General features: G+C 31.7%; 1 protein-coding gene across 1 annotated transcript; it reads right to left on the bottom strand.

The window, feature by feature from the left end:
• Positions 1–377: 377 nt before the first annotated feature.
• LOC129939976 (ADP-ribosylation factor 1) lies at positions 378–15,387 on the bottom strand. The gene is made up of 5 exons (XM_056048189.1): positions 15,242–15,387; positions 6,585–6,867; positions 6,390–6,499; positions 5,904–6,029; positions 378–1,374 (listed from the first exon to the last, which is right to left on the bottom strand). The coding sequence occupies exons 2-5, from the start codon at positions 6,730–6,732 to the stop codon at positions 1,210–1,212; spliced, it is 549 nt and encodes a 182-aa protein (XP_055904164.1). The 5' UTR covers positions 6,733–6,867; positions 15,242–15,387; the 3' UTR covers positions 378–1,209.
• Between the last annotated feature and the right edge of the window lie 104 nt (positions 15,388–15,491).

Genomic DNA, 15,491 nt, shown 5'->3' with positions numbered 1-15,491 from the left:
TTCATAAATAGTTTTACAATACTAAAAATTGTCTGTTCTCATTTTGTTTTTCTTTTAAATTATTTTTTACTCATTATATATATATATACTTATTTTACATTTTGTTTTTATTTATTTATTTGTATTAATAATTAGAAAAAAAGTAACTTTAAATTTTATATGGAACACAGGAAACGAAAATGACAATAAAAGAACAACGAAATAAAAAAATTAAAAAGAAAGTAATTATGTAGATAAATCAGCGGAGAGTTCAATAAGAATATTATAATTCTTATTTATTTATTGCAGAAATATCTATGAATATATCGACGTTTATTTTTTGTATTTGTTGTTATTATGTTTAAGTTTTAAGGTTATAAGAGTTCACGAATAAATAATTTCTTTTGTTTTCGTTTTGTAATTTATCTTTATTTATAAAATCATAAGAAAATTAAAACTGAGTTGGACAACATTACTATCTATAACTTTTTATCTTTTTTTGTTTTATTTGTTTTCTTTTTAAAGAAGTAGGAGAAACACAATGTCGCGTAGCCGTCATCATCGGGTGAATTTGTTGAGTTTTTGAGTAGTAGAGAAAGAGGCAACAAATTTCGATCGTCTCTCATGCTTTTTACTTTTGTTTAAACGAAAAGTGTGTGTTTAGGTATATTTTTTAAGAACTTTATGCTAAAATTGAATTCACGAAAGAAGGAAAAACAATTCCTCGCTTTTTAGAATTGTTTGAAATATTTTTGTTTTCTTTTTTATATAGATTTCCGTGGTGCTTTCCTATATAATAAATGTATTTTGTTTAATTAATAATAATTACTTTAAATGATTAGGTGTCCCGCCCGGCAAACTAATATTTATATATATTTATAATTATAATTATTTATAATTATTCTCATTTCGGGGTTCTCCGCTTGTTGTTGTTGTTGGTTGGTGTGGTATTGTTTTGTTTTGTTTGAGTTTTTCGTGTTTTTTTGTTGTTATTTTCTCTCTCCTCGAAATTTGTTTATATTGTACGAAAGGAAAATTATTAAAAGTTTCTTTTTCCTTTGTGTTTTTCCTTTTTTTTCTTCAATTAACATATATATATAAATTTAAAAGTTTCTTATTTTGTTGTTGGTTGATTTTAAGTTAATTTAAATTGTTTTCTTTTTTGTTTTTAATTTTATTTTATTTATTATTATATATTTTTTTGTTTTTGTTTTTTTAATTAATTCAATCTTAGCGGTTGGCGTTCTTAAGTTGATTGGACAACCAATCAAGACCCTCGTATAGACCATCGCCGCTTGTTGCACACGTCGCTTGAATGTACCAGTTGCGGTTTCTGAGTGAGTGCAGACCAAGCTTGTCAGTGATTTCGGCTGCGTTCATTGCATTTGGCAGATCCTGGAAAAATATAAAACAAATCGGGAATAAAGTAAACAATAATTTTTTAAAGAATTTGTTTCATAAGAAAATTACGTTAATACTAATAAAGCTTATGGAGTTTGAAAAACATTCGGACTTATAATAGCCTGCACCGGAAAAGATTTATACCATGACAGGGGAAAAGTTTAAACTCGCTTTTTTTTTCTTGTAATAAACGTGCATTCAAGGGAATGTTGGTACAGTCTGTATGCCATAGAAAGAGGGGCGAAGCGGGTTTAAGAAATTTCGTCAGTGCACATTTCTTTGGAATTCCTAAATATTGAAATGTAAGGAAAGAGAAGAAAATTATTCCTTATTTGCATAGGACGGCTAAGGTAAGAATCTCTTGTAAGTATGATCGCTGTCGTTTACTAAAGAAAATATTTTTTTTCAGGAAATTCGGATTTCGTGGAGAAGTTTTTTAAGTTAAGCCTAGTACATACTTCCTCGTGAAGTGAACGTTCGCCAGTGGAGAAAGTGAACTTTTGACATTGCTCACTGGTACACACTTGTGAGTACACGTTGTGAACATGAACAAACCAAATGTCAAAGCTTCACCAACAGTTCCCGTACATTTTGCACGTGAATTGCCCGTGAACGAAAACTCTCCACTTTGTTCTCCACTCAGCTTCACGAGCAAGTTCACGGGTGAACCAAAAACTGAAATTTGTATGGGTTCACGAGATGGTTCACAAGTATGTACTAGGCTTTACTAGTATTTACGACTCTTTTATGTAGAATAAATCTATATTAAATAAGATGTATTATAAGGTCGAATAAAGTGCAAAAAAGTTTTAAAACTGAAGGACCGCCCGCGACGAATTAAAATATTCACCCTTAAGGGAAGAGCACAGCCTACATTTAGTATCATTCTTAAGGAAGTGATAAATTTTCTTGAGGAATATCTGTGTCCATTATGGATAAAGATGGAACTCTCCGAGGAAGAAAAAATTGAAGCTAAATTACACTTTTTCCAGCAGGCTGGAATTCCTGGTATTATTGGCGTAGTCGATAGGACCCCTTTCAAAATTTTGGCACCGAAAAAAGCAGATCAACATATGTACTACAACTAAAAAGGATATTTTAGTCTTAACGTTACGCTAGTAAGCTTGCATCAATATAATTTTGTCACACCTAAACTTAAAAATATTTAAGGTTTGTGATCATCGAATGCGCATAAGATACGCAGATGCAAGACATGCTGGACCAAGTCATGACTCACTGGTTTGGAACTCAAGTGAGCTAAGGGGTACTATGCAAAGGAAATATGACGGGGGAGAAAGAAGTACATGGCTACTGGGTATGTCATAATGTGATAATAAGTTACAAGGGAAACTTGTTTTACCACATTTTAGGTGATGCGGGGTACCCTCTGGAGCCATTCCTCATTACTCCTTTTAGATCACCAGAAGTAGGTAGCAGGCAAGGTCTTTTCAACACCAAACACTCAAAAACGAGAAATATCATCGAAAGATCGAAAATTCGATAGGAGTGTTGAAAAATCGACTCCGCAATCTCCTCGCTGCAAGACAATTACACTATTCTCCGCAAAAAGCAACGCATATTGTATACACCTGTGCAGAGTTCCACAACATTTGTATTTATTACAAATCGGAGCTTCCTAGAGATCTAGTACTGATTGATGCTGAGCCTTCTCTAAGTCTAGATGAAGATAATTAACTTTACAATGATGAACAAACTGCTGTTCGAATACGAAACCAAAATTTGAATTGCATTACATACATTTTATTGTAGCGAACGTTAAAGGGTTGTAAGTTGTCTTATTTTGTACGAGCTTAAAACGTTCTATATAAGAGAACGTATCTCTTTGTCTGAGTTTGACAAATTTTAAAAAGTGAGAGTTCATAGTATTTCTGGCTTTGAAAGTTCCAGAAGTAGAAGTTCATTCTTAGCGGCCCACTTTGTATAACAATTATAAAAAACAAAAGAAGAAAACCTAAATTTTGAGATTAATTTAAACTCCGTGTCGTTTGAAATTTTGTGAACTTCGAAATTTGTTTTTATAAGAGACGTTGTTGTTTTCAAAACGACTTACATAATACGAAAAATAACTGCATTAAGACAAATGTCACTAAATGAATGCATTCCACATAAACAAAAACGCCAATTGACATTAAACGCCATACGTAATTTATTAATTCTTTTGTCGTGTTTTGATATGTCGTTCAACGACTACCGCAATAAGGGTGATTAATATAACATATTGAATTTTGTCCATATATACAAAAGAAACTTGAAATCAACTAAATACTGATTTGTATTTTTTAATTATTTGCAATATTTGTTTTGTAACTAGCGCACAATGAAAGGGTTTTTATTAACTTTAATATATTAAACAAAGGACAAATTGGATGTGAGAAAGAAGATGTAAGTGTACATAGGTTTTAAATTTGTTATCATTGCATTGATATGGAAAGGTAGAGTGTGATAAGGTATTCCACATTCGCATAGTACGGCACAAGAATGAACTCTATACTTTAAAATACGACCGAATTTGGGGTAAAGGGTAAACTAATGAGCATTCTTAAAAATGTAAGTATTATGGTTGAATTGTGTGAAAAAACTAATGCAACTATTGGCTATTTCAGTGAATGATCTGTTGAAATAAAGGTAAAAGAGAGTTAGGTAAGAAACTTTATAACGATGTTCGACTGACGTATTTGAGATAATAATATTTTTTATTTTTTAAAAGCTCTTCTATCAATACTGACCAAAAAGTTTAAGTAAGTTACTGGAGCACCAGCCCAGCGAGGTAATTCTCAAGTTTTGGAAGAATACAGTCTTTTTTTAAATTGGGCAGGTTCAGACAACATAAGGGACTTGAAAGTTAGGCAAGTTTCTAGTATCTGATTGACCAGCTGCCAAAAAAGTAGGTTTTTTCATTCAACTGTAAGCTGAACTTTATTACTCTACGATATATTTATTTTCTGCACAACTTTATTTAATGCTTTCTGTAAAAGGCTTCCTTCCCTGTCAATTTCGAAAAGAAATAACTAATATTTTTTCTAAAATACAAAATGTAATTTTGTTGGTAGTTTTTGTACTATGAACTTAAAGTAGAGATTTGCGAAGTAAAGTTCTGAATTAGAAATCTATGACGCTTGAAAAACGAACTAGTTGCCTTGGTCAAAATTTACGTTCAAAGAATGAAGTTGACTGCAAATGAAGTCCCTTATGTTGGCTGAACCTGCCCATTGTAAACAGATCAGTATGCGGAAACAATTTCTTGTCTCAGAAAACGCCTTTTTGGTGACAGTGTAGGAGCGAGAACAGTGCCTATTGGCACCCCATCATTTATATTATGGGTTTTAGACTTAAATACGCCCAAAAAAACTTGAATGGAAGGGTTTGAAAGAAAATTTCTTAACCAACGTCTAAAGCATCTTGCACATGAGCTACGAACTACGAACTGCGAACTGTTAATGTTCGCATATTTTGACTTTTCGCAGACAACGACAAATTGAACTACCCTTTTTTAGATATTTTTCTCAGCCTTGAATTTTTACACAAAAAAAAAAACAAAACAAGAGTGGTATAATTTTGAGGTTAAGTTGGCAGCTAACAATTTATTTGTTGCAGTGTGGATGGTATGTGGGACGCGAATAGAGTTTGACAGTTCGTAGCAACCACACTGTAATTCTTTACTACCAAATTGTTTTTACAAAATTTTCTTGTTTAAGAGAACAAAATGCAAATTTTATTATCCTAACATAAGTGTCAATTGTTTCCTTATAATTTAAATGTGTTTTTATTTGAAATTGACTTTTTGAAATGTGTAAAATCAAGTTTGTTCGTCCTTTAGGGATTCTGCGATAATGAAAACTTGCATATTCAAAAAGATACCAAATTGCCGGGCTTTATCATATGCATTTTAAATATACAGTTACATCTGATAAGTAAAAACTACTTCTTAAACAACGCTTGGAAATTTCTAAAATTTCATAGAAAAGTTTCAGAAACTGTTATTTCACAAAGTGCAACCACCCTATAAAATACAATATTCATAACATAAATAAGCGCTTTAAATTACAGTTAACCTGAATAAGCGCCTCAAGTTAAATGCCCAACTTTTATATGCACTAACTCCTGGTTAAGCAGTTATAGAAAAATTTAGTTAAGCCAAAAGTACTTATAAAATAAGTTTCATAAGAAATAAATCCCTAGAATTTTGGTTTTCAAAAATAAAAGGTACTAATGCGGGTTAGACACTGCGAGAGGCACTTATCTGGGTTTGACTGTAATAGTAGTAGTCAAATAATAATTATGAATGTTGTTTTTATACTATGCGTAAGAACCAGTTAACATAATTGTATGATAAGCAAGCTTAAAGTCTACTACGTAGCAAAATATTTAAATAAACATTTTTGTTTTGTATTTACACAACTGATAAATGACTAGGTTTTTCAGGGTTATAATCTCATTTATTCATATCTAAGGTATTGTGGATCCGAATTTTAAGGAGAAAATATTTAAATAAAGGTGCGTACCTGTTTGTTGGCGAATATAAGTAATACAGCATCTCTGAGTTCATCTTCAGCTAACATTCGCAACAATTCCTCTCTCGCTTCACCAATACGTTCTCTGTCATTGCTGTCAACGACGAATATGAGACCCTGTTAGAAAATGAAACAAAATAAAAACAAAATCAAAATTAGTAGCTTTCTTTTCGAGGTGGCAAAAAATAAGTAGAACAAATATTTAAAGCAAATCTCCATAAACCAAAAAATTTGTTTTTTCATAAATTTTACAAAACAGAAAAAAAAAAAACAAAACAAGGTTGTGAAGATTTGCTTAATAAATCAGTCCCGTCTTGAAACAAGTTCAGCCATCAGCTTTTATATCTGGGAACATTTGAATCATCATCAAAAAAAAAATAAAACAATCAAGTCTTGTTCGAAATTAAGTCAATGTTTTAAGTTTCGAACATTACTCGTTAAAGAAACAACCAATAAACTTGACATTTTTTAACTTACTTGTGTATTTTGGAAGTAATGCCTCCACAATGGTCGGATTTTGTCTTGGCCACCTACATCCCACACTGTAAAGCTAATATTCTTGTATTCTACAGTCTCGACGTTGAAACCTGCCCAATAAAAAAAACGAAGAAAATCATTAATAAATCCAATAGAAAATGCAAGTTTTTAAAACCTATTGGAAACAAATCTTACCAATAGTAGGTATCGTTGTTACAATTTCGCCTAATTTGAGTTTGTACAGAATTGTGGTTTTACCAGCGGCATCTAATCCGACCATAAGTATTCTCATTTCTTTTTTGCCAAAGAGACCTTTGAATAGATTCGAAAACGTGTTCCCCATCTTGTTTTCTTTCTTCCTTTTTTTTTTAAATCGAAAAGTTTAAATTAAGATTTTTGTTCTGTATTTGTTTTATGTTTTTGAGAATGTTTAACCGAAGATTTTTAAAACTGTGGTTCGGCTGGCTGGAGTGTTAATCTGTAATAAAAAAAAATAAACAAAATCTTAGTTAGGAAATCAAAAGTAAACAAATAGAGAGTAAAAATAGAGATAAATAAATAGAAACGTTTTTTTCGGAGATATCATTTTTCAAAAAAATCAAATAAACTTTACTCAAATTCAAACATAGGTCGCAGCTCATGAATATCAACTTTGCAACATCGAAAGTGTTTAAAGCTCAGTCAGCAGTTAGTTTTAGTGTACGATTGAGTTTAGCAGACGACTGTTTATTGTGATGAGTCATACCTACATATGTACCTAACACGCAGACATTATTATTTTTTTTTTTTACAAAATTGTTCACCTTTTCTCTTTTAATGTGTTGGCTTTTTTATTAACTTTCATTTTATTTCCGTAATTATTTTTAAATGCTCATGATGTATCTTTTTTTTACGAAAAATTGTTGTAGATTTGTTTCATTGACCTGGTTTAAAAAATTAAGCTGACACCAGAGTTTAAAATAAAAAGAGATAAATAAAAACAAAGTCTTAAGCAATTGAGACAAATTAATTAACTAGGTTTCATTTCATTGAAGAGAAAGATAAGAAAAAGAAAAAAGATTGAAGGATTGTTGTGGAGTAGATCTGTCGAACTTGTAAGACTCTTCATGAGTTATCTTTGTTTGTTTACATTCATATTAAGACTACAAGTCAGGGTTCCCAAAATATGACCTACAATATCAGTATACAAGGGCAAAACCTGATATGTGAAAAAGTAACTGAATTAAAAATGTTGCTATAATTTTGTACATTTAAATTATACGAGCAGACGAATCTGCAGAGACTATCACAATGCAAAAAAAAATACCCTATTAATAATCTATTTTATTTTGCCTCGTAATGGCCAATGTAGAACGTTTTTGACTTAATCATTAGAGATCGTTTTGAGAAAATCAGATAGTAAACAATTAGCTTTTGTCTTAAATAAATGAATTAGATGGCACCATAGTCCGTTAAGAACTAGTGATTAACAACCCTCAACCACTTTTTCATGTATGCAAATAATGTTTTTAGGGATGGAAAGGAACTGCAGTTTTAAGCTGAATTGTAACAAGTAATTTGAGAATACTCTTGGAGGAGTATCCGTACCGTGATAAACTGTCATGCAAGGGGTCTTTGGTTCAATCCCTGTCTGTGCCACCTAACTTTTTTCAAGGATACTACCTCTTGCGAGTCTGTGCCACCTAACTTTTTTCAAGGATACTACCTCTTGCGAGGTATTGATGAATTTTTCAAGAGTAATTCTTGTCATGAAAAAGTGCTTTCTTAAATTAGCCGTTCGGAGTCGGCATTTAAACTGTAGGTCCCTTCCATCTCTGACAGCATTACTCGCACACAGAAATGGTTGAGAGTTGTAAGTCACTAGGCCCTAGTTCTTCATGGATTGTTGCGCCACCTAATTTATTTATTTATCTTGGAGCATTTGTCAATTCCTCGCAAGAAGCAGTGAAAAAAACTTAAGATGGCACAGTCAGGGATTGAACACAAACATTTCGGCCATGACAATCCTTTACCCTACGAGTACTACGAGTTTTGTCTAAGAAAAACTTTAATAATGTATAGTAAATAAAGGCAAGATTAGAAAAAGTAAACTCCGAACATTTGAATTTTTAAAAACAAAAAGTTTTAAAAAAAGTAAACACTAAAACGATAGGAAGATTCAATATGACATATTTAGAAGCGTGAACTTTGATGTTCAATTATAGACAATTTTACCATCCAACTACTGACCGACCATGGCCATGCTATGAAGATTGTAGGCAAAATAGTCATTAGGTACAAAAAGTTAATTTTTCTTTTTTTATATATAAACAGACACTGAAATATTAAGCTCTAACTTGTTTTCTTTTTTTTTTCGTTTGTTTGTTTAGCGCTTCAAAATTGTACTTTTTTCATTCAGAGGCTAATAAGTGTTTAGAACTGGATCAACAAAACCGAGAAGAGTTCTGAATTACAACGAGAACAAACTGAAGCATGTGAGATGAAAAATTTATAAAAATTCTCATAACAAATAAAATGACAGAAGAAGCAGGTTAATGTAGCAAAGAAGGAAAATTATATAATAAATAAATTGGTGGGTTCTAAGCAAAATTTCTCAATTTTGCCGTCAGAAATATAAGAACAGAATTTGTATATTCTCTATCACATTATTAAAACAAAAATTAAGAAATGAAACGCAAAACCAATTCCGTTGCTAGGTGTGAATGAATTGTTTTTATATTTTATTAACCGGCTTGCAAAAATCTAAATTAAAAATGCATTTCATAACTAAACTTGTTTTTTTCAGAAGATGTTACGAAAATATTTTGATCCGAGCGTATTCAGTTTGCTCTTAACAATGAGTTCAGAGTACTTAACTCAAAAACTCTAACATTCAGGCCTATTCTGCTATTCATGGGGGGGAATTTTACTTGAATTTTTACTAACCATTATTCTGCTATTCATTCGAAGTGAATCTGTGTATGTCGATAACGTCGGTAATACTGCGCGGTATTCATCTATTCTAAATTTAGTATATTTCTTTTTAAATAAAAGAATATTAACATTTTTAGGGGAAGGAAGATACTTTTTAACATTTCTCCGAAGCTCTCTGTTTGAGGATTCTCTTATTTCTTATTCCTCTGCTGACGATTGGAATAAAAAGTCCAATACTGCCCATTTCCAAAAATTACGCAAATTATTGTTTAGTTGGATTGATTAAACTTAATTTTTGTATGAATCAAAACAATTTATCCAAAATTCCCAAGATTTGTACATGGACAGCTGTTTATTTGAATGTCAAATTGGTTTGGGATAATGTAGTTCACCCGATGGATAGCAGAATGCAAAGGCAGTGTGAAAGGGAGTCGAATGTGTGAATCGAATATACGATCCACGTGAATAGCAGAATAGGGCTGATTGAGTGTCTATGTCCAGAAGTTTCAAATAAGTTGAAATCGACAGATTGGAATGATCATTAAAAAACGCAAATATTTTAAGTCATATTTCTGTTCGAAAACTTAATGCAAACGCATCGTTTCCACCACATAAGGATGTTAACCGTTGAATTTGCTTTCATCACTTAAAAAAATTATAAAAAAGTACATACTTTTGTTGATAAGTTCTAAAAATGAATAGTTTATTAAATTTCACTGATTCTAAATTTTACTTGATAAAAAGCTTAAAATCAAATAGAAAAATAATAAACAAAATACATAATATACAGTGAGTGTCACTAATATTTGGTTTTTATTCTTAAACATATTTTTGGTGTTTTTCTCGTGGTAAAAGTTGAATTTATTTTTATTATTTGGTTATTTTATAAATAAGTATATTATTCCCTAAAAATTTTATTAAAAAATGGTACAATCACTTAACTGTATTAAGATATACGATAAACAACGCAAAAAGGACACATGTAAGAGCTTCATTAATATTCGTTTTTTTGTTTTCTTTGCTGAGTTTGACATTTGCTCCGATTAACAGTTCGTCTATTCAAGAGTACCGTTACAAAAAAGTGTTGACTAGATGTAAGATCGCTTGGTTCTATTTAAAAAGATAATCATGGGGCGCAAAAGGAAAAATGCAAGTCTTGAAAAAAGAAACCTTGTTATTTTTACCAAAGTAAAGGTGAAACATACAAACAAAATTGTTGATATTTTAGACATTAAGCGAAACACTGTCGGTGATATTGTTCGGAAGTATTAAAGAAAAGGAAGGATCGAACCAAAGAAGCAGATGAGTCAACCAAAAAAGTTAACATCGAAAGAAGAACGGCTTATAGTAAAAAAAAAAATTAAACAAATCCTCGTTTAGTGCACCAAAAATTGTGCAAGAAGTGTTAATGGTATGCAAAAAGAAAATATCTGCATCAACGGTACACCGAACCATAAAGACAAATGGCTACTATGGCTATCATTATGCGTAACAGACAAATTCGGATCAAATTTGCGAGGGAACACAAAAATAAGGATGCAACTTGGTGGGATGATGTAATATTTGCTGACGAGAGTAAATACATCCTCTTTGGATCGGATGAAAGAGTAATGGTGTGGCGCAAGCCAAATAAGAGCTTAAGAGCAGAAACACAAAGCCAACAGTTAAGCATGGAGGCGGGCACATCATGGTTTGAGGTGCATTTCGGCAAGAGGAATGGGAACTCGACGGTATATCGAATAATGAATACTATTTGAGGATCCTAAAAAAATGTAAGGCAAAGTGCTGAGAAAATGGTCATTTTAAGGAATTTCAAATTTTACCAGGATAACGACACGAAGTTCAAGGCGCATGTTGGAACGGAATGGCTTCTGTATAACTGTCCAAAAGTTATCGAAACACTTCCACAATCTCCAGACCTTAACCCAATCGAGAATTTATGGGATGAATTGGACCGCCGAGTTCTCGAAAACCTGTCTCGTCAATTAGTGCACTAAAGCACCGGTTTTAAGAAGAATGGAGCAAAATAGGCATTGAATACCTTCAAAAAATTATAATTAATATGCCCAAGCGACTTTACGGAGTTTTATCCAATCAAGGGTATTTAACAAAATATTAAAGTCAATGGTAAGAAAGATTAATTAAAAAGTTGATATAAGTATGTAAAAAAAGCACAAATATTAATAAAGTGTTATTTTTTGAGTTGTCGCATTCTTTATTTATTTTATTTTGTTAATTTGATATTTTATTTGAAAAATGTATATACAGTTGTGTTCATAAAAATAGCAGTGCTGTTTACATTTTATTAGATTGTCTGTTACTCAAATAACGGAAATTCTTAAAAAAAAATGTCATGTTACTTGCATCTAACGGACTTTCCTTTTCATATTAGAGACTTTAAGCATGAAGTTATACCCTAGTTTTCCCGCTGAACACCCATTATTTCAAACTCTCGGGATATAGAGGGGTCATAAAAATAGCAGTGCTTTTGATTTTATAAGTAAAATGTGTTAAAAATTCATTTTTTTTTATTTTATAAGTAAATATTTTACTATATAAATTTTTAAGTATTTGTTACATACTAGGATATACAAAATTGATAAATATTATCTCAAAAATAAATAATAGGAGTGTCAAAACACTGCACCGGAGAGATTCGAAAACTTATTCGAAAACTGCGTTTGGAGGGAAAAACCTACCAAAATATTCAAGACATCCTAGGCTGCTCAGCAAAAATGGCCAGTAACGCCTTAAAATAAACCAGGCCCAAAAAGGATAGGTACTGACAGAAAAATTGTTCAGTTACCAAAATAGAACCCTTCCATAGGTTCTAGGAAAATAAGAAATGGACTTCAACTGTCTGTTAGCGCTGTAACAACACGAAGGCGCCTTTTATAAGCGAAGTTACCAGCCTGAAGTCCACGCAAGGTATCTTTCTTGACGAAAAGGCATGTGGCAAAGAGAATGGAGTTTGTTAAATCACATAGAGATTATGCAAAAGAGAAATGTTCTGTGGAGCGATGAAAGCAAAGCCGTCCTTTTTGGGTACAAGGGTCGTCGAGAATTTGTGAGAAGACCCAAAAATGCAGCATACGATCCACGGTACACTATAAAAACAGTGAAGCCTTGTGGAGGAAAAATTATGATATGGGCTTGTTTTCATGTTACGGAGTCGGGCCTATTTATTCCGTGGGGGTATAATGGATGCAACCGTGTATGTGAAAATTCTCGAGGAGGTTATGTTACCCTATGCTGAAAAGGAAATGACGTTGGTTTGGGTATACCAACAAAACTATGACCCAAAGCAAACGTCAAAAAGGCAAAATCATGGTTTGAGCAGAAAAAGTTATCCGTTATGGAGTGGCCCGCTCAATCCCCCGACCTTAACCCCATCGCAAATTTGTTGGGGGATGTTCATAAAACAAAACCCAAGAGTTCGCAAGAATTGTGAGAAGCAGTGCGTGATTCGCGGAACGCAATACCAGTCGAGAGGTGTCGGGATTTAGTGGACTCGATGCCACGTAGATGCGAAGCATCATAAAAAACAATTGTTATGCAACAAAGAACAAATTGTAAGCTAACATTATTTGTATACTTTCATATAACTTATTACAGTTTTTCTTACTTCTTACGAAACAGATCTAGTACTTTGTCATGCACTCCTATTTTTATGAACAGCCATATATTTAAAAAGCTGTTTTTACTGAGGCAAAGCTAACGGTAAAAAATCGATCATACTTATTTTTTGTTATTATGAATAAAATATTTTAGTTTGCTATTAGAAGTATAATGAAATATATTATAACGTTGTATATGTATATTGAAATTTATTAAATATAAAATATTTTAAATAAAAACTGGTTTTTAACTTTTTTAAATTTTAAAGTGAAAAGTAAAGTGTTTTTATGGAAAGAAACAAAAAAAAAGAATATTAATTAAAAAAACTAATATTGTAGGTTTTATGGTTTAAAGAGAAAACTGTAACAGTTCTTCATTTAGGGTCCAAAGCCGAAAAGAAAATTAGATAATTAAAATCAAGCAATTTAATTATTTATATTTCAAAGATTATAGAGGCATTTGTTGGGACTACCTATACACAAAAGGGCTTCCTGGAGGTTCATCCAAATAAAAATTAGCTACGTCAATTAAGTCTTTATTATTGCTTGAGTATCAGTTTGTGTGTGATAAATATTTACATTATATGTGTACATGAGTTCATTATGTAAATAAGTAAACATTCTTTTTGTAGTAATGAATGCATCCAACTGTTCAGTTGATAATTTATCCCGGGCCAGGCCAAGATAGAGTAAGTATCAAGAAGATTGCCATTAACGCAATAAATTTACTATTGCACATTTTTTTTTACAGTGGGTATGTAACATTTAATAGTAACTCTTTTAGTTAGCTTATCTCGAAATATGCTAGATAACCATAGTTTTTCTCAAATAATTCATAGTTAAGAATTTAATCACCGATTAAGTGAATCTGCTGACTTTAATTGATTCAATTCATTGAACTAGAATATCTGAAAAAATTCGCACAGATTAGACCTTAGATTCAGTTTTAAAGAAGAGTTAGTTAACACTAGAAGTGGAAAACATAAAAACTGTTTAAGTCGAAACAAACGCGCATTGAGTGAACTTTCTTCACACGAATTGAACAAACATTATGCTAGAAAACACATTATGTACCTATGAAGTAATAGGTATAGCATAATGTGCCTAAGATTTATAAAACCAGATTTAAGCTCTATCGCTTCTGAAACCTACAAAAGAAACGTAATTATTATTATCGTATCGCTATAGTCCACTGAGCACACTTTCCTTTTCAACTTTATCTCTACTTTTCTACATTTTGTTTATTTAACAAATTTTCTACAACGAAAAGATATCGATTAATTCATTGAAAATCATTTTTCTGATAAGAATTCAGATTGTATTTTATATTTAAAGAATTCTAAAGATCAAATTTTGAAAGATTAAACGAAGAACAATATCGCATCTCTTTGTTGATTTGATTATAGAAAGAAAGAAAATTATGGACACATCATAATAGTACTGTATTCAATTTTCACTATGAAAAATTTTAAGTGACTCAGCATCAGCAGCAACCCAGCTCGAAGCAAATCAACTTGAAGCAGAGGCGACAAGACTCCTCCACATCACACGAAAAATAAAAACTAATTAAAACGCAACTTGACTCTCGGTTGTTGATTTAAATTAGAATCAAAAGATGAACAAAAGAAATTTACCAACAAATTCTAAACTCACAATAAATAGGATAAAATTTACAATAAATTATAGTAAAATTGTTTTTTCTTTTTTCTTAGTTCGTCGTGCTCCGTCGTTTTTCTTTCTACAACTTTTTTTTTTCCTTTTTTCTTTTTGACTTTTCCAATTTATACCGATTTAATATTGCTATCGCCACTTCGCCTCCCTCTTTTCAATGTGTTTACTACGTTTGTCCCTTTTCTTCCATCAAATATTTTCGTTTTTTCACCTCAAAAAAGGGACGCGGCGAGTGCTTTCCTTCTTTTTTTCTCAACATTTTTTTTCAAAGGAAAAATTCTTTTCGTTTTTACTTCCTCCTCCTGCCTGCAGCATTGATGATATTCCAGACACAACTTTTCTCTTCCATTTAGGAAGGCAAGGGAATAATAATATAAAACACTTGATAATTTCCAGGATCAAAAAATCTTACAGCAACGATAAACAGTCCGATCGGGGAAAGGATGGACGAAATAAAATTCCAATTGGTCTAACAAAAGAAATATAGTGTGTATGTACATTAAGAACAGAACACCAACTTGCATTTATCAAAAGGAAGGAATGAACAGAAAACTCCCGAGTCGACAGAAAAAATTACCGTTTCATCGATAAAACGAATATCTTACTTGAACTTTTAACAGTTATTTAATAAATATCAATCAAATACACTACCTAAGTGGATTTTTATTCCAAACAGATTAAATAATTCATACGAATTTACAGCAAACACGACAGCGAAAAATCTAGCTAAGAAAAATCACTTTTCTTCGAATGAAGCGCACAGTGTGAAAAGAAATTCACCACATCTGCCAACTATCCAATTAGCTCTCGCCATCTCAGTCTGGGAATTTTCAAAATGGCCACTTGCGGAATTTTGTGGTGGATAGAACGAGGCGAATATATTTTTGTCTAATAGAAAGGG

This window comes from Eupeodes corollae, chromosome 1 (genome assembly GCF_945859685.1).
Source record: "Eupeodes corollae chromosome 1, idEupCoro1.1, whole genome shotgun sequence".
Lineage (NCBI taxonomy): Eukaryota > Metazoa > Arthropoda > Insecta > Diptera > Syrphidae > Eupeodes > Eupeodes corollae.
Note: the sequence above shows the minus strand (reverse complement) of the source record. Positions and strands in the feature narration are given on the sequence as shown.

Bases quoted from the DNA above. Each gene is read 5' to 3' on its own strand.
- LOC129939976 (XM_056048189.1), bottom strand. From the start codon at position 6,732: ATGGGGAACACGTTTTCGAATCTATTCAAAGGTCTCTTTGGCAAAAAA. The intron at 6,500-6,584 runs GTAAGATTTGTT...TTTATTGGGCAG, and splicing joins AACAACGATACCTACTATTG to GTTTCAACGTCGAGACTGTA. The intron at 1,375-5,903 runs GTACGCACCTTT...ATATTTTTCCAG, and splicing joins TTATATTCGCCAACAAACAG to GATCTGCCAAATGCAATGAA.